Source organism: Rhipicephalus sanguineus, chromosome 11, assembly GCF_013339695.2.
Source record: "Rhipicephalus sanguineus isolate Rsan-2018 chromosome 11, BIME_Rsan_1.4, whole genome shotgun sequence".
Taxonomy (NCBI): Eukaryota; Metazoa; Arthropoda; class Arachnida; order Ixodida; family Ixodidae; genus Rhipicephalus; species Rhipicephalus sanguineus.
This window is the reverse complement of record NC_051186.1, coordinates 131,249,974-131,269,549: the sequence shown is the minus strand read 5'-3', so window position 1 is coordinate 131,269,549 and position 19,576 is coordinate 131,249,974. Positions and strand designations below refer to the sequence as shown.

The window sequence follows — 19,576 nt, the reverse complement described above, 5'->3', positions numbered from 1 at the left end:
GAAACAAAGAAAGAGCTTGCTGTGGTGCGAGCAGAAAACCACGTGATTAAAAGTGAAAACAGTCTCCTCGCCAAGGATATTAAGGAAATAAAACAGGAACTTGCCTAAAGTGGTTGCTTGGGCGAGTTGGTACGACATACTTCACATAAAAAACAGCGCTAAAAAACGGCGGACAAGAGAAAGCAGCGCCGCCGTCTGTGTCCTTCTTTCTCTTGTCCGCCGTTTTTTAGCGCTGTTTTTTATGTGAAGGAACTTACCGCTGCAAGAATACAGTAGACAAAATAACCTCGAAATAAAGGGAGTTCCTGTGATGGAGGGAGAAAACTTGGTTTCCACAATGCAACAGCTTGCCACCTGCCTGAAAGTTGAAGTCAAAGAAACAGATATAGACGTTGTGCACCGAGTGCCATCAAGGAACGCGTCAACACCTAACATCATAGTTAGGCTTCTTTCGAGAGCTCTGAACGATAATGTTCTGAGGACTGCTAAGAAGCAACAACTTAACACGACAGTTTTAGGTTTTCAGGGCATCGCATCTCCAGTGTACATAAATGAGCATTTGTGTCCGGCAAACAAGGAATTGCTAACAGCCGCTCTAAAGACAAAGCGGGAAAAAAACTGGAAGTACACCTGGGGTAACTGGTGGCAAGATTTTGATGCGGAAGGCGGATAATTCACGTGTGCTTCACATCACATGTGCTGAGGATCTTTCCAAAGTTGTTTGAGGATTGCCTGCTTGTTTCTGTAAACCTGGAGTTTCCTATATTTTTAAATGGCCTTTTCTTTTTCTGAGGTTGAAAACATATGGCTGCAGCAGGATCATTTCGCAGTATTACATTGTAATATTCGCAGCGTAAAGAAGAACTTTGATCATCTGCTTTCGTACTTGTCACAGCACTCGCTTAAGTATGATGTCATTGCTATAACTTAAACTTGGCTTCGAGAAAGCGAATCAGTTCATCTACCCGGTTACGTCATGCTGTTACACGAGGAGGGGGCATGGCGCTATTTATCAAAGACTGTTTTAGTTTCGTTCACCTTAGCAATAGCTCATGCTGCAGTTCATCGGTAGAGACTCTTTTTTTATTCATCTTCAAAATGGTGTTATCATCGGTGTAATATATCGTCCACCAAATTCCAGTGTGGCTGACTTCATTACTGTGATGGAAAGTACCATGATTCCCATTGTGGCCTCTAAAGCGCCTCTTATTGTTTGCTGTGATATTAACATGGACTTGTCTGGAGATGCATGTGATGATTACGTGTTTTTGCTACAATCAGTTAATCTGAGAAATGTTATTTCATCACCAACTCGCATAACAGACCATTCGGAGTCGATTATTGATCACGTGTTGTGCAACGCCGACTTGGATGTATCGGCAGGCGTATACGCTGTTGCTATTTCGGATCACAACCCTACCTTTCTATTTTTACCACAAAAACACATTTGTGCTCCTGATATACCTACCATTAAATGAACAACACGTGTCGACTATAATTCCGTGCAAAGACTACTACAAGCTACGAATTTTGATGCCCTCTATGATGAAGACGTGGACGTCGAGTGTGATAACATTGTACAATGCATTGTGGATGCCATCGAATACGTAGCTGTTCGCGCCGAAATTATGACCATGCCATATGTCCATAGATGAATAGAAATATACTTGAGGTTTTGAAGCTGAAAGATTCTGACTACGATAAATGGAAAAATAACCGGAGTAATGAATATTACCATAAAATTTTAAGTTTTACAGAAATAAGTCAGTAGCAGTGATAAGAAAATCCAAGAAGTGCTACTATACCAACCTAGCGAAAAAAAATCATGGTAACACGAAGAAGATATGGCAGATTGTTAAAGACGTCACTGGCATGGGTAGCAAAGAACGCATTGTACCTGATAATCCAACTTGCGAAGTGGCTGACAACTTTAACGATTACTTTACTAATATTGGTCTCAGCCTTGCGAGGAAGTTCCCTGCTCATATGCCGAATTTAAATGCACCCTGTACTGTTACCAATGATTTCCATCTACGTGATGTGACTGAGGATGACATCTGACAAGTTATTGAGTAGTTACCAGGGAACAAGGCGGCTGGCCATGATGCCATATCATCAAGGATTTTAAAGGAGAATATTGATGTTTTGTGTGGTACCTTATGCCACATATTTAATCATGCATTTTCTTCTAAAACTTATCCCAGTATACTTAAGACCGCCAAAGTAATACCAGTGTACAAATCTGGTGATCGGAATCTTCCGGACAGCTACAGACCAATATCTGTCCTGAGTAGTATTAACACTACGCTTGAAAAATTAATTTCGTCGCAATTAAGGCGCTTCTTGGATGAACAGAATGTACTTTGTCCCGAGCAACACGGCTTTGTTGCTAACAGGTCCACTTCAACTGCTGTTTCGATGCTTACGCAATATATTAATTCCGCGCTACATGAAAACAACATAGCAATAGCAGTATTTTTAGACATACAAAAGGCATTTGATGCTACTATTAGTCATTCCATTTTACTGGAAAAAATGCTTTCCTATGGGATCAAAGGTAACTCACTTGATTTCTTTTCTAGTTATTTATCGGCACGCAAACAAAAGGTAGTCATTGGTGACATCAAGTCATCTTATGGTTTATATTAAATGCGGGGTGCCACAGGGTTCAGTTTTGGGCCCTATATTGTTCTCTCTTTATATCAATCATGTCCCGCGATCCCTACAGAGGTCAAGGGCACTGATGTACACGGACGACACTGTTTTAGTTTTCAGAGGACACTTCTTAGCAGATCTACAAAATGACGCGATGACCGATTTATCGAACTTTTCGGAATGGTTTGCCAAGAATCAGCTTACTGTTAACTGTACTAAAACAAAGTACATGGTGTTTCACTCTCACAGGAAACATATTGACGCTGAATCTCTTAACCTAACAATAAACAACGCTCCTATTCAACAAGTCCTTTGATTTAAATATTTAGGCGTCGCTTTTGATGAGCATTTACAGTGGCATGAGCAAGTACAGAGTGTATGTGCAAAGGTAGCCTATGGCTGCTATTCTCTAATAAAAGCTCGCCAATATTTTCCACGAGCTATACTTCGCACACTCTACTTTTCATTGTGCCACTGCCACATAGGTTACTGTCTGGAATCATGGTGTGTGGCATACAACAGTTATCTAAAAACTCTTGAACGACTTCAAAAGTGTACATGGAAAATCATAAGCCAAGGTAAATCAGTAGCTAATATTTTCCAATCACAGTGCATTCTCTCAGTTCCAATGTTGCGCAACTACAAAATTGCCGTTTCAGTAAATAACATAATTAATAGAAATTCACCTTTGCCTGCTGATCTTTTTTTCAATTCCTAAACGCAATGCGCGACATGCTTCGAATGGTAATTTCAATCTGCCCAAATGTTTTGATGTTTACGGAGAAAGACTAATACAATTTAATGGAACAAAAATATGGAACACAGTCCCCCTAGAGATTAAAACGGCACGTAATTTCAGCCTAGCATGTAAATAATTTTTTCTGTGGAGTCAAGACATGTAAGCATGTGTGTATGTTTGATTCGATTTTCATTGTATTCTTTTTTTAAATAAGTGCCTATGTATAGCAAGCTAGCTGAAAGCTAATAAGTATGCATGTCTGCAGGAAGAAATGTATTACTGTGTTGTTTGTATTTGTATTATTGCTTTTGTTTGTTACCTCAAAGCTGGCCTGCACATTTTTTATGTTGCACATTGTATTGGACTGGCCACTAGCCACTTTAGGCTATCGGTCCAAATAATCCCTGTAATTGCATATATCTGTTCATGAAAATAAAGTTTCATTGATTGATGAAACCCACAGTTATGTACTCTCTATATGTTGACGACCTCCAAATCGCTTCCCGTGCGTCGAGCCTATCAACCTGCGAGAGGCAACTTCAAGTTACCATAAATAAACTGGTGCTCTGGGCGGACAAAAATGGTTTCCGATTCTCATCACAGAAAACTGTCGCTGTTCTGTTTACGCTAAAAAGAGGATTACACCCTGACCCAGCTATGACATTAAACAGCATTGCAATTACGATAAAACATGAACACAAATTCCTAGGCGTCACATTCGACAAAAAACTGAATTTTGTGGCTCACATAAATGCACTGAAAATGAAGGCACACAAAGCACTTTATATATTAAAAGTCTTATCGCATAAGCACTGGGGTTCCGATCGGATATGCCTACTGAGGATTTATCGTTCGGTAGTATGCAGTATTCTAGATTACGGGTGTGTTGTTTACGGCTCGGCAAGAGAGTCATACATTCGGCGCCTGGACCCCGTACACAATCTCGGTCTGCGTCTATCCAATGGCGCCTATAGAACATCCCCTGTGCAGAGTTTATACGTAGACTGCAATGAACCTCCGCTAAGCCAGCGTCGAGTATTTTTAACCGTCTCATATGTTTTAAGAATCAGGTCACTACCTCAACACATATGCCATGACATTACCACGAATTGCTACTCACGCTTACACTACTCTAACAAACCACACTCCATCAAACCACTCATTCTACGTTTTGAAGAGCACTGCCACGCATATGACATTTCTTGAAAACAATTAAAACAAAACTCTGACCACGATTAAAAGCAAATAAAAGCACGACGTTTCGGCCCCCGTACGGGAGCCTTGTTCACAAGTGAAAAATGACTGTGTGAGCGGTCCGGTTATGTGTGTTATAAAATGTGACGTAAGCAACGTGTGTAGGCGTGTGGAAAGTTTCCGTCATTTCGATTGAGTGTGTGCGCCGTTGTCTGGATCGTGATAGATTCGAGATGAAGCCGAGATGACCAGTTCTTTTCTCTTTCAGTTACTCTTGCGTTATCCCAGTCTATTTTGTGTCCGGACGTTTCCACGTGCTCGGCCAGCGCATTTGATGAGACCTTCTTCTTTTTTACGTCATACGCTACGGCAACGCTACGCTACTCATACGCTAGGCAACGCTACGGTGCTACTTGATAGTGCCGACTACCACAACAAAATGATGGCTCTGCTTTCAGACAGCAGCACGTACCAATGCCTTGGGAAGGACCCTACATCGAAGCTGCAACGGGACTTTCAAAAGCTTCTTTCCGACATATTTCGTTGCATTCCCCCTCAACACAAGCCCCTGTACTACTCCCTCCTTTGCCATAATGGTTCTGCGCCAGCCTTGTACGGATTGCCCAAGATTCATAAGCCCGAGGTTCCAATGCGCCCCATCGTGGATTACACTCGCTCACCCCTTCATAAGCTGTCCGGGTACCTGCATCGGGTGCTGCGACCACTTGTCGGCAGAAGCAACACGTACGTCCGACATTCCGGTGACTTCATAGACAAGGTGCGCGACATCGCCCTCGAGGATGGCGATATCCTGGTGTCTTTTGACGTCCAGTCTCTATTCACGAGCATACCTACGGGCTTGGCAGTTGACGCTTGTGTCTCAGCCCTCGAAACTGACGCAACATTGCCCGAGCGTACACCCATTGAAGTCCAGGATTTACGGCGCCTCTTGACGTTTTGCCTCGACAACACGTACTTCACATTCGAGGGTTGCTTCTACAAGCAGGTACACGGAACAGCAATGGGTGCCGCCGTCTCAGTAACGGCAGCAAACCTGACGATGGAGCGTCTTGAACAACGCGCACTCGGCTCATTTTGTCCTGCCCCCAAGACCTTTTTACGTTACGTGGATGACTGCTTCAGCGTAATCAAGAAGGAGGCATTGAATGCATTCACTCAGCACCTGAACGACATGAACGCAGCAATCAAGTTTACCGTAGAGGAGGAGCAGCATGGTAAACTTCCTTTCCTAGACGTCCTCGTCAAGCGCGAAGGAGAAGGCATGTCGTTCAGTGTCTACAGAAAAAGCACCCACACGGGTCGCTATTTGCATTTCAATTCCGTGAACCCGGTTTCCCGCAAAAGGTCCGTGGTCACCTCGCTGATGAATCGTGCAAAGAGAGTTTGCGTAAAATCGGAGGACTTCACTGCCGACATGGAGCATGTGCATCGGGATCTTTCGCAAAGTGGCTACCCTGACTCGTTCGTGCACTCCGTGGAACGTCAGCTGGCACGGTCGCCACGTTCTGGAAACTCTCGCCCAAGAAGACGTGCTTCTGTGCCATATATTCCGGGCATCAGCGAACACCTTGCGCGTGTTCTACGCCCTTACGATGTGCAAGTAGCACACGTGCCAACAAACAAGTTGAGGCATTCCCTTGTGAGGGTAAAAGACAAGCTGCCAAAAGAAAAATTTCCTGGCGTTGTCTACAGCATCCCGTGCGCAGACTGTAGTGGAAGTTACATCGGCGAGACTGGTAATTTTCCACAAAGACTGAAACAGCATATGTATGACGTAAAAAAGAAGGTCTCATCAAATGCGCTGGCCGAGCACGTGGAAACGTCCGGACACAAAATAGACTGGGATAACGCAAGAGTAACTGAAAGAGAAAAGAACTGGTCATCTCGGCTTCATCTCGAATCTATCACGATCCAGACAACGGCGCACACACTCAATCGAAATGACGGAAACTTTCCACACGCCTACACACGTTGCTTACGTCACATTTTATAACACACATAACCGGACCGCTCACACAGTCATTTTTCACTTGTGAACAAGGCTCCCGTACGGGGGCCGAAACGTCGTGCTTTTATTTGCTTTTAATTGTGGTCAGAGTTTTGTTTTAATTGTTTTCATGTCTGTTCCTGACCAGACGGGTTTCCGTCCAACTATCGATTTCATATGACATTTTTAATGATGCTCTAAATATCACCAAGAAACTGCCGAGACTGCCGCCGTGGTCCGATCTGACGCAGCTTTGTGATCTTTCACTGGCTCGTCTGAAGAAAAAAGACACCGCACAAGAGCACCTAACTCAGGAATTCCGTGCACTTCAGGATAAATACAAAGATTATACCGAGGTATACACGGATGGCTCGAAAACTAAAAACCACGTCGGAGTCGGAGTTGTGATGGAGGAAAGCGCTATCAGCATTAGAGTGCCTCATATCATGTCCATTTTCAGCGCCGAAGTCTACGCCCTACGGGAAGCAGTACAAAAAATCATCACAGGTAAACACAAAAAAGCAGTCATATACACTGACTCATTAAGTGCACTACAGGCGCTAAATCTAAAATCTGATTGTGAACCGTTAATCGGTGATATTTTAAACATGATTGTTTTAAACAGTATTGGTGTGACCATCCGTTTTTGCTGGGTCCCAAGTCACGTAGGGATCCCAGGCAATGAAAAGGCAGACGAATGTGCATCTCTAGCAGCACAAAAAGCCATCAAAAATATAAATATTCCCTACAAAGATAGCCAGCGTGCTGTCCGCTTAGCGGTGTTATCAAAATGGCAGCAACAGTGGGACTCCTGTACAACTAATAAGCTTCATCTGGTGAAGCCCACAATAGGCGAATGGAAGACGTGCTATCATCAACAACGGTTCATTGAGGTCATTCTATGCAGACTTCGAATTGGGCACACTCACCTCACACACAACTTTTTGCTTAGAAAGGAAGACATGCCGCAATGTGAAAAATGCCAGCAGCCATTAACAGTTGTACATATCGTTATCACGTGCCCATATGGCGAAACAGAAAGAAAAAAGTACTTCAGAGAACTATACAAACACCAGATACCTATGCACCCGAGTCTAATTCTAGGAGATGATGCACTGGTTCCCCTGTCAAATGTCATGTCATCGATTTCCTAAAAGACAGTGGCTTCTTACATAGGCTTTAGAATTACATATAATGTCCTGATTACTACAAAACACCCTGTGTCTGGCGCAGCTTAGCCTCAGTTGCTTTTGCGCCATTAAACCCAATTTAACTAACTTGATTGATTGATTGATTGATTGTCTTTGTTTTAACGTACTTCCAGATGAGTTTCGGCTTTGTTTTCACCTTATTACTTAGATCACTTTGTAAGTATGCTCTCTCTGCTTCCCGCAAATCTTTGGTTATCTCATTACCAAGTTGTTTCATCTGTTTGTGTGTTTAAACGTCTAACATCTGGCAATATTTGTGATAGAGACGATCTCTTCTGTATATAAGCACTCGAAGTTCCTTATTGAGCCATGGTTTATCATTTCGGTGTTTGGCTGATATGAAGCGTGATGCTACGAAAGTTTGAGTTAGTGATAAGAAAAAAATCAAATCAAATCTTTATTTCAGTTTGTACTACAAACTAGGGATGGCGAGAAAAAAGCAGTGAATTTTACGCCGCTTGACGAGCCTGGCCATGCTTATATGTCAGCAGTAGGCACAAAGCAGAAACAACCACTGTATAGAGAGTTCGTGTAAGTATCCATGCATGTGAAAAAAAAAAACTAATCAAAAATAATATTGACAAAAAGACCTATGTGTCATAATTGGCAACATTACTGTGAGTGTAAAACAATAACATAGATTGATACAATGTATGAAGACGTGAAAATATTTGATATCACAGTGGCAGAGATTGCCGAATAATGCTCTTGCGAATGGCAGAACGAGACATAGTATTTAGGCAGTCATAAAATGAGGTATTCAAGAACTTTGGCACAGTATAACACAACATAGAAAAACCATAATTTGTTCTACCGAACAAATTATGGCCCCTACCGAACAAGCTAAGGAATTAAAATTAACAGGTGCAGTCATATACAAGGATTCTCTGAGTGTCGTAAAAGCTTTGAAAACTTTGAAAAAACATAAAAATCCTGTCCTTGTGTCGCTCTACTCTCTTTTATGCACGCTCTACACACACAAACAACATGTTGTAGTGTGCTGGGTGCCAGGGCACCGCGAGATCGGGGGAAATGTTTTGGCGGACCAACTAGCTGCCTCCACCCATGACAACGTTGCCGCCAATGCATCAATAGCTGTCCCTGCACTAGATCTTAAACCCTTCCTAAAGCGAAAGCTCAGGGCTTATTGGCAGCGCTCGTGGGACAGACAAACACAAAACAAGCTACATGTTATCAAGCCGAATCTTGGATATTGGCTACCATTTTGGCAGCAGTGGTTGTGGCAGCGTGACTGCTTCTAATTATCGCCTTGAACTCTGTACAGATCTACTGACACTGTTACCTCCGGCTGATCGTCGTCTGCTGTCCGCGTGTATCAAGTGGTACACGTGTCAAGCTTGGCTGCTTCCCTCTCGTGGCTGACTTGCTGGACTGGCTTGGGCTGCATTTCTGCGCCTGCGGGGTCTGCATTTCCGCCACCCAGCGGGGAGGAGAGCCTACATAAGGACGTACCTTTGGACGGCGCCGATCATTTGGCAGCAGTGGTTGTGGCAGCGTGACTGCTTCTAATTATCGCCTTGAACTCTGTACAGGTTGGTGCTTTGCCAGTCCTTTCTTTTCCTTCTTGTGCTCTATCGTAGCCACTGCCGCTGCTGCCATTGTGTGTAGCGATTGCATCTTGTCACTATGCCTACAAATGCTGAATTGGCAAAGGAGATAGACGCTCTCCGTTCTGAAGTTGCGGCCATGCGGGACAGCCTTCAGGCGTTCAATGCACTTTATGAATCAGTCAAAACCAGAAGTGAAGCTCTCGCAAAAGAAAACAAGGCTCTGAGGGACGAAAACAAATCAGTGAAAGATGACTGCAGGCTATTCTCGCAGCGGCTTGCTGACGTTGAGCAGTATTCACGGACGAACAACGTCGAAATAAAAGGTATCCCGAAGACAGAAGGTGAGAGCTGCCTCGCTGTTGTGCAGGCCATTGGCGAGAAAGTAGGCTGCGCAATTGCTCCCAGTGATATAGACATAGTGCACCGTATACCGGGAAAGCAGGGCACGCATATTATTGCGCGGTTCTGCTCGCGGTCTGACGCCAGAGAATAAGCGACTTTTTGCCCAGGCCCTTGAGCTGAAGAAAGCTAAGGGATGGAAATTTCTCTGGACAGATAATTGCATTATCAAGGCCAGGAAATCGGAAGATAGTAGAGTGCACCTTGATCTTACCGTATTTAAATAACTTGTCACTGTAGGCATCACTTTACCACTTCAGTCGCTGTTCAGAATGGATTCGTCCATATTTTCATTCGAACGCACTAAAGCACTTCTCAAGGACAATGCGTCTGCATTCTCTTTGATTCATTTTAACATCCGGAGCCTTTGCAAACACTACGATGACGTTTGTGCTTTCTTTTCAGTCATCGATCACACGTTCTCATTCATATGTTTATCAGAAACTTGGTTGACCTCACATGACGGAACCCTGTACGGAATCCCTGGCTACATATCAGAATATTGTCATCGTGAGGGTAGTCGTGGTGGCGGTTCAGCTATTCTTGTTGATTCTACTGTACCTTATCGGCGGCGATTTGACGTATCATTATGCACACCACTTTGTGAATCCGTATGCATTGAAATTGACCATCATTTGCCAATGACTAACCGTAACACCGTCATTCTATCACTTTACCGATCGCCCTCTTCATCATATGCAGAATTTTGCGCAGAATTTGAAGTAATGTTAAACAAATTAGTTGAAGAGAACAAGAATGTAGTTATCTGTGGTGACATAAACATTAACATTGCTGACCAACACAGCCAATCCTGCTCTGAATACGTACGCTGTTTTCTTGGTTACGGCTTTTCGTCAGTAATATGTACTCCAACTAGATATGATTCCAATACATTGATCGATCACATTTTGGTCAGTCTGCCTACCGACGATATTACAGCAGGAGTGTTGGATTATGCTATTACGGATCATTATCCGATATTTTTGTGTTTCGGGTCTAAAAGGTTCTACCGTATCAGAAATAACGTGCGCACTACTTTTGATTCAAAGAAATTTGTAGACACCATTCGAAAGACTAATTGGAGCGAACTCTACCACGAAAATAACACCGAAACTGCATTTGAATCTTTCTCAACTAAGATTAGAGAATGTATCAGTCAGTCTTCTTCTGAAATCACGGTTAAACAATGGTTTCGTACGCCTAGGAACCCTTGGATCACTAAGGCACTAATGCATTCTATAATGAAGAAAGATAATCTTCGCAGGAAGGTCAAGGCAGAACCGTTCAATCATTCCCTAAAGTGTCGGCTAAAAACTTATTCCAATATTCTGGGAGCTGCTATGAAGCACGCTAAACGGGAATACTATCAAAATAAGATTAGAAATAATTGTGGCAACACCAGGCAGAAGTGGCAGGTCATTAAAGAATTTAACAACAATGAGCCTAAATCACACCCAGCTGCCATAACTGTTAACGAAAACAGATACACGGACTCTGGTTCCATCGCTGAGGTTTTCAGTTCACATTTCAGTGCCCCTGTAGGTACTAATAAAGCCACTCAATCGGAACTCACACTGCCAAGTGTTCCACGTACTCCTCACTCTTTCTTCTTGTACCCCACGGCAGCAGATGAAGTTCACGATATTATCTTATCATTAAAGAATACTGGCCCAGGTCTCGATCAAATTTGCGCTTCCAAAATTAAACTTGTATCGAATGAGCTTTCACCAATTTTAGCCTATTTAATCAATAAGCTTTTCTCTGCTGCTGTGTTTCCTCATAGCCTAAAAGCAGGTAAAATTATCCCGATTTTTAAGAAAGGTGATCGCGAATGCTCTAACAACTATCGCCCAATTTGCATATTACCTTTCTTTAGTAAAGTAATTGAAAAACTAATCTACAACCGCCTAATGAAATACTTATCCAAATTTAACATATTATCTGATGACCAATTTGGCTTCCGTCCAGGTTTTTCGACTGAAGTTGCACTAATTACTTTCACTGATAAAGTTAAATTGGCAGTTGATGAAGGCCTACTTTTTGGAGCCGTGTTCATTGATTTTACTAAAGCCTTTGATACAATTAATCACAACGTTCTCTTTCATAAACTTGACTGTTACGGCATATCTGGACCACCCTTACAGCTGATTAAAAGCTATCTTACTGATCGAACGCAAGTTGTTCAAATAAATGATTCATTCTCATCTTCAAAAATCACTAACGTTGGCGTTCCACAGGGATCGATCCTGGGACCTCTCCTGTTTTTGTTATTTATAAATGATTTACCACTTCATTTGAAACACACTAATGCTCTTCTCTACGCTGATGACACTACAATTTTTACCGCACATAAGGACCCACTCATACTACAACATTCACTAAACATCGACCTAAATAACGTTCATTCATGGTGTGAATCGAATGCATTACGTATCAATCCATCGAAGACTAATTTCATGGTCTTTCATTCCCCACAGTTATTGCCGAACATCTCTTCATTAGCGGTGACACTTGATGGACACTTCATTCATACATCTGCTTCCACAAAATTTCTTGGAGTAATATTAGATAAACATATGAAATTCAGTGAGCATGCTCAGTCCTTAACTCAAAAAGTGTCTTTCGGTATTCATGTGATTATCAAAACACGGCCTTACTTTTCAACCGAAATCCTTCTTTCCTTATATTACGCATTTATTCACAGCCATCTGTCGTACTGCCTATCATCATGGGGAAACACGTATTGGTCGCATATAGGTCATCTTGAACGATTACAAAAGCAAGCTTTAAGACTTATCACTTTCAACCCATTTTCATCACCATCAGCCCCCATTTTTCGCAGCCTAAGCATTTTGCCTTTGCGTAAACTTGTTAGCCACAAAATCCTAATAATCATGTTTCGTGTTTTAAATCATGAATTATACATTTCTAGTTTTTCTGATTTCACTCTTGTTAATACCAACAACACAAGGTTTTCAACTAGCCGTAATCTACTTTTACCTAAAGTACGTACAAACTATGGTCGAATGACGACAAGATTTTCATGTGTAACACTGTGGAACAAGCTACCTTTTGATTTGAAATCATGCACAATGCACGCATTTTGTAAACGTCTTAAAATTGAATTGTTAAACGATTTGTGACTTTATTGGTTTTTTTTTATTTCTTTGTTTGAATCAAATTGTCATTATTACTTATGTTGCCATACCTTTTTTTTCTCGCACTCTTTTTTCTATATTTTTCTGCAATTTCGCCACTGTTTGCTGATTGTTGAACTAATCCTCTGTTAAATTTTTGTTAGGAGGTCCCCCTGACAGTTCTTACTTTGGGACCTCTGATTGTTCAATTACAACGCAAAACGAATGTATATCAAAAATGCATATATTTTGAATAAACTTCAACTTCAACTTAAGTATCCAGGTCATGCCGCACATAAGTAACACTTACCAGGCTACAAATAGGACACACCCACAGCACACATTCATACCTCTTGTCCGGTGGTGATCCACCTGTGTGTGATAAATGCGGTGAGCCACTCACCGTGCTCCATATTTGAATACAATGCAAGGAACTGGATGCTATTAGAATAAAACATTTTCCGTTTCCCCACCGACATCAAATACCATTGCATCCCTCTATGTTCATACGTAGGGAACCGCTTTTTAGATATCATTGTTCGCATTTTTAAGGGATGTCAATAGTTCTCACGTCACGTTTTCCGGCAACCCGTAGCACAACCTCTGAGTAGAGGTTGCTGCTGCAGTAGCTACAATATTGCCGCAAGTCTTATATTTCACGAGTTGAAGCTTCATCCACAAAGACTGTGGGCAACGCGCTGCGCAGGCCTCGCCGTGATGTGTAGGAAGCTTCGCGATTGTTTTGGAACAATCCGTTAAGATTGCGCGCCGCACGAGAATATTCCAGCTTTGTCGAGAGATAACGCCGCCAACAGCGATATCGCTGGAAAGGCTTGAAGCAGTACTTCAAGCAATAAAGACCTCTGGACTGACCCTGAAGCCAGAAAAGTGCCGATTCGCATACGACGAGCTCCTGTTTCTCGGTCATGTGATCAGCAAGTCTGGAGTGCGCCCAGACCTGCGGAAAACAGCGGCCATCGCCGACTTCGCGCCTCCCACCGACAAGAAGGCCGTCCGCCGATTTCTCGGCTTATGCGCCTATTACAGACGCTTCGTCAAAAACTTTTCACGTATCGCCGAACCACTCACGCTTCTCACGAAGAATAACGTGGAATTCAGGTGGGAACCGGAGCAAGTGCAAGCATTTGAGGAACTTAAACGACGCCTGCAGACGCCACCCATACTTGCGCATTTCGACGATTGCGCCGATACTGAAATACACACCGACGCAAGCAGCGTAGGACTCGGTGCCGTCCTTGTGCAAAAGACGGACGGGCTTGAAAGGGTTATCAGTTATGCTAGCCGGTCATTATCCAAGGCAGAAGCCAACTATTCCACAACAGAAAGGGAATGCCTCGCCATCATCTGGGCTATGTCAAAGTTTCGCCCCTACCTCTATGGCAGGCCCTTCAAAGTTGTCAGTGACCATCACGCCTTATGTTGGCTAGCTAACTTGAAGGACCCTTCAGGTCGTCTCGCACGATGGAGTCTGAGGCTTCAAGAATTCGACATTACCGTCGTGTACAAGTCCGGACGAAAACACTCTGACGCCGACTGCCTCTCTCGTGCCCCCGTCGACGCGCCGCCGCAAGACGACGACGATGACTGCTTCCTCGGAACTATAAGTGCCGACGACTTCGCCGAAAGGCAACGAGCCGACGCGGAACTGGGGGGCCTTATGGAGTACCTCCAGTGCAAGACCGCCGTTGTTCCGAAGGTATTCAAGCGAGGACTGTCGTCGTTTTTCTTACGGAACGGCGTTCTCCTGAAAAAGAACTTCTCGCCACTTCGAACGGACTATCTTCTTGTCGTGCCCTCATCATTGCGACCAGAAGTCCTCCAGGCCCTACACGACGACCCGACGGCTGGACACCTCGGTGTTTCCCGCACGCTCGCCAGAATACAGGAAAAGTACTACTGGCCACGCCTTGCTGCCGACGTCGCCCACTACGTCAAGACTTGCCGAGATTGCCAGCGACGGAAGACACCGCCGACTAGGCCAGCGGGACTTCTGCAGCCAATCGAACCACCTCACCGGCCGTTCCAGCAAATCGGGATGGACCTACTGGGGCCTTTCCCGACGTCGACTTCCGGCAACAAGTGGATCGTCGTAGCAACTGACTACCTCACCCGCTACGCCGAGACAAAGGCATTGCCCAAAGGCAGTGCCGCCGAGGTAGCCAAGTTCTTCGTGGAGAACATCGTCTTGCGTCATGGCGCCCCAGAGGTCCTCATCACAGACAGAGGTACCGCCTTTACAGCGGACCTAACTCAGGCGATCTTAAAATACAGCGAGACGAGCCACCGCCGCACCACCGCCTACCACCCGCAGACCAATGGCCTCACCGAGCGTCTAAATAAGACCATCGCCGACATGCTCGCCATGTACGTCGACGTTGAGCACAAGACGTGGGACGCCGTCCTTCCGTACGTGACCTTCGCTTACAACACGGCCGTCCAAGAAACGACGCAGATGACGCCGTACAAGTTGGTCTACGGAAGGAGCCCGGCGACGACGCTCGACGCCATGCTACCCAACGTCACCGACGAAGAAAATGTCGACGCCGCCGCTTACTTACAACGTGCCGAAGAAGCTCGACAGCTGGCCCGCCTGCGCATCAAGACCCAGCAGCACACCGACAGCCGTCGCTACAATCTTCGACGACGCTTCGTCGAGTACCAGCCCGGCGACCGTGTCTGGGTCTGGACGCCAATACGACGACGCGGACTAAGCGAGAAGCTTCTTCGACGATACTTCGGACCGTACAGGGTACTTGGACGCCTCGGCGCACTCGACTACGAGGTTGTCCCCGACGGCATCACGAACTCTCAGAGGCGCCGAGCTCGACCCGAGGTCGTGCATGTGGTGCGCCTTAAACCGTACTATGCTCGTTAACGCACCTGAGGACTCTAATGTTTGCTTTATTTATTAGTTTTCTTTAGTATTGCATGTATTCATGTTCTGTTTTTAAGCATCGGGACGATGCTTTTTCAGAGGGGGGCATTGCCACAAGTCTTATATTTCACGAGTTGAAGCTTCATCCACAAAGACTGTGGGCAACGCGCTGCGCAGGCCTCGCCGTGATGTGTAGGAAGCTTCGCGATTGTTTTGGAACAATCCGTTAAGATTGCGCGCCGCACGAGAATATTCCAGCTTTGTCGAGAGATAACGCCGCCAACAGCGATATCGCTGGAAAGTTCGATAGCACCTGTATAAAAGCCGACGCACTTCGCCGCTTGTCAGTTGATCGACGCACGACGCCCTGTTCGCCGCTATCATTGTACAGCGTGCATTGCTGTAGTTCTAGTTCTCATTTTCCGGCCACAAGTTCGGCCAAATAAACAGTTTCATCCTACAAACGCCGACTGCTGTCTTCGTCGACGTCACGACCACGTGACAATATAGCACCTGCCCCACGGCCCTTGGACACAAGGGCTGTTGACGAGGCTTTGGTGCTGTTGCCATCTCTCTATCGTTTCATTATCACGACCACATGTCATTGATTCTCACTGCATACGTCACGTCACTCTCATAATGTTAATACCTGTATGTTTTACCCGCCCTAGGGCGCGGAATTTTAGGCCCCTATACAGCTGTGTAACATTATCATAGCTACATCCCTTTCAGACCATGGTAAATCACGGACCATTGCTACTACTTTGACATTTTTCATGGCGCTCTTTGGCCAAGCATGGCCCTTGCGCCATTAAAACCCACATATCATCATCATCATGGAAGCGCCCGCCAGAAATGTCAATTAATCGACAAGAAAACCTGAATCGATGGGGATTAATCGATTAATTGCCAAAACAGTGAACAATTAGTCGTTAATCGGTCAAAATATTTATTTCACCATCCCTAATGTGTGCAGCCATGCATTACTCAATCTGGTGCATACGATTAAAGGAGTACTGACACAAATATTTTCAGTTGTCGTTTTTTGGCGCCAAATGAAAGGTCAAGCCCTCAAGAGCCTAGAAAATGTAGTGCTAAGTGCGAGTGCGCCGTGAAAAAGTAATTACAGTATGTTTTAACAGCTAGTTTCGGTTCCTACTGTACCCTGACGTCACAACACGGTATGAGCTTCTCGTCACGTGCTCGCACAATATATAGTGACGTTTCCACGGCCGCTCCGCATCGTGGCTCCATTTGTGACACACAAGCGGCCATTTTGGAAGTTTTGATGACGCACAAGTGGCCATCTTGGAAGTTTTGGTACCTAACGTCATCACAACTAGCCAGCCTGCTGCGTGAAGTCACCAGAATTTGTACTGTAGCCTGACGTCAAGCTAGTGTCGACGTCAGTAGGTGCACCATGGAAAAATTGACTTTAATATCAAATTAAAATATCTTATTAGCATTTGCTGAGCTTCACACTTGCACAGAGCCGTCTCTGCATACAGCAGATTTGTATGGCAGAGTAAACTCGCCTTCGAAAAAAGGTGTCAGTACCCCTTTAAATTAAAAGCTGGTATTTCTAATTACATTCCTCCAACTCCTTGCAAAATAGTTGCTGCGCATGCGCGATTAGGTACGTTTTCCACACAAACAGCCTCAACCACAAACTAGCAGACGCTCTTTCAAGTCATCCCTGCCTTTCTTTTGTTTCTCCGTTTCTTCCTGTATACAAGTAAGCTTACAGTGAGGCGTGACATCCATGCAGTACTTTTTGAAGCGCCTTGATCGTGCTCTTGCTGCTTGGTTGTAATTTATAGGGGCGAAAGCGAGAAAAGCAGTCCGTGTACAAGGAATGAATGAATGAATGAATGAATGAATGAATGAATGAATGAATGAATGAATGAATGAAAAACTTTATTAAAGAGCTGTTAGGCGCATGCGCAGGAAGGAAGCGGTCCCCTCTTCACGGGAATCCATATGCCGTCTGGTAATGAGCCGCAGCTGGTCTTCCAGGGCAGGGTTCAGTGAATTCAGTGAAAAATCAGTGAATCTGATTTTTCTCAATCAGATTCACTCTGACTCAGACTCACCAAATTTTTCTCCAGCCGGACTTGCTCAGACTCGAATGGCTCGACCTGAGTCTGAGTGAGTCGACTCATGAGTGAGTTTGCCGACCTATGCTCTCCACTCTCATAATCATATCGTGGTTTTGGGATGTGAAACCCTAGATATGATTATTATGAAGTACTCAGCCTTTGTGTATTTTGCTTAACGTTATTGCGAACGATGAGCCCTACACAGATCCTGCCACACAGTTTATTTGTCGAGCTCCCACGTATTTCGCAACCATCCTGCAGCCGTACTCACTGCGTGTAAGGGGTTTGGCATACGGTATGGTTGTACTAGTCCTTGAACACAGTCTCATGGCTCTCTTATTCTGTGATGCTTGAGAAGCCATTTATTTTGTCTGTGCATTACAGGTGTGTAAGGGGTTTGGCATACGGTATGGTTGTACCAGTCCTTGAACACAGTCTCATGGCTCTCTTATTCTGTGATGCTTGAGAAGCCATTTATTTTGTCTGTGCATTACAGGTGTGTAAGGGGTTTGGCATACGGTATGGTTGTACCAGTCCTTGAACACAGTCTCATGGCTCTCTTATTCTGTGATGCTTGAGAAGCCATTTATTTTGTCTGTGCATTACAGGTGTGTAAGGGGTTTGGCATACGGTATGGTTGTACCAGTCCTTGAACACAGTCTCATGGCTCTCTTATTCTGTGATGCTTGAGAAGCCATTTATTTTGTCTGTGCATTACAGGTGCATTGAGAAATCCAGATGAATTATCACCCGCCACGGTAATCTAGTGCTTATGGTGCTCGACTGCTGACTTGAAAGTCGTGGGATCGAATCCCGGATGTGGCGGCTGAATTTTGAGGGAGGCAAAATCCTAGAGGCCCGTGTACTTAGACTTAGGGGCACAGTAAAAAACACTAGATGGTCAAAATTTTCAGAGCCCTCCACTACGGTGTTGCTCATAATCGTATCGTGGTTTTGGGACGTATATAATATCCAGATGAGCTATCCAGCATATTATGATGACCGCCTGATGCTATTTTCATGTAAGAATGGTGAATTTTGTTTGGTCACACCGGTGAGGCAGGAGCAGTTAATGCTACTATAGATGCTGTAAAGTTGACTGTGCGTGAGAGAATAATCATGGATAAAAGAAAACAAAAAAGCTGCCTCCACATCTGAACACTGGCCTTAGGTGGTAGCAAAAGAAATGTGGATTTCCTTAAATTCAGTTTTGTTCCGATATATAGGGGGCACGACAGCACTCGCACAATGGTGCACTCACCCTTCGTACTATTCCAGGCTGCCCTTCTGCTCCCGTCTGCTACCATGCCTGCTGCGGACTCCCTGCGAGCCTAGCCTCAACCCTAGCCTCCCCAACCCTAGCCTCCGTCCACGAATTTGCCTGGCCACACCGGCTTCCTTCGGCCACAATCAGCGATGGAGACAGAGGATATAAGCAGCTGCCGAGTCCCGCCCCTTCGGGGCACGCCACCGCTCGCAGAATGGTGCACTCACCCTTCGTACTATTCCAGGTTAGTTACTTCAGAGTAAGCACTTGTGTAAAAACCAGGCAACGTTGTTTCATTGCGGTGTATTGCCCCGAAGTTGTGGTGAATGTGTTGAACGTGTTCGCGATGCTGAAACGTAGAGTTGCGCTGTGCCTTGTAAACCTACTTCTAATTCTTTCT

At 44.6% G+C, this 19,576-nt stretch overlaps 1 protein-coding gene across 1 annotated transcript; it reads left to right on the top strand.

Annotated features, from left to right (window-relative positions):
* Positions 1 to 5,030: 5,030 nt before the first annotated feature.
* On the top strand, positions 5,031 to 19,344 carry LOC119375419 (uncharacterized). Its single transcript, XM_037645597.1, has 2 exons — positions 5,031 to 5,953; positions 19,188 to 19,344. The coding sequence occupies exons 1-2, from the start codon at positions 5,031 to 5,033 to the stop codon at positions 19,342 to 19,344; spliced, it is 1,080 nt and encodes a 359-aa protein (XP_037501525.1).
* Positions 19,345 to 19,576: the final 232 nt, after the last annotated feature.

What these genes read in the sequence shown, in the direction of transcription:
- LOC119375419 (XM_037645597.1), top strand. Translation starts at nt 5,031, where the DNA reads ATGGCTCTGCTTTCAGACAGCAGCACGTACCAATGCCTTGGGAAGGAC. An exon ending in AACCCGGTTTCCCGCAAAAG is followed by an intron (nt 5,954 to 19,187) that starts GTCCGTGGTCAC and finishes GTACTATTCCAG; the next exon opens with GCTGCCCTTCTGCTCCCGTC.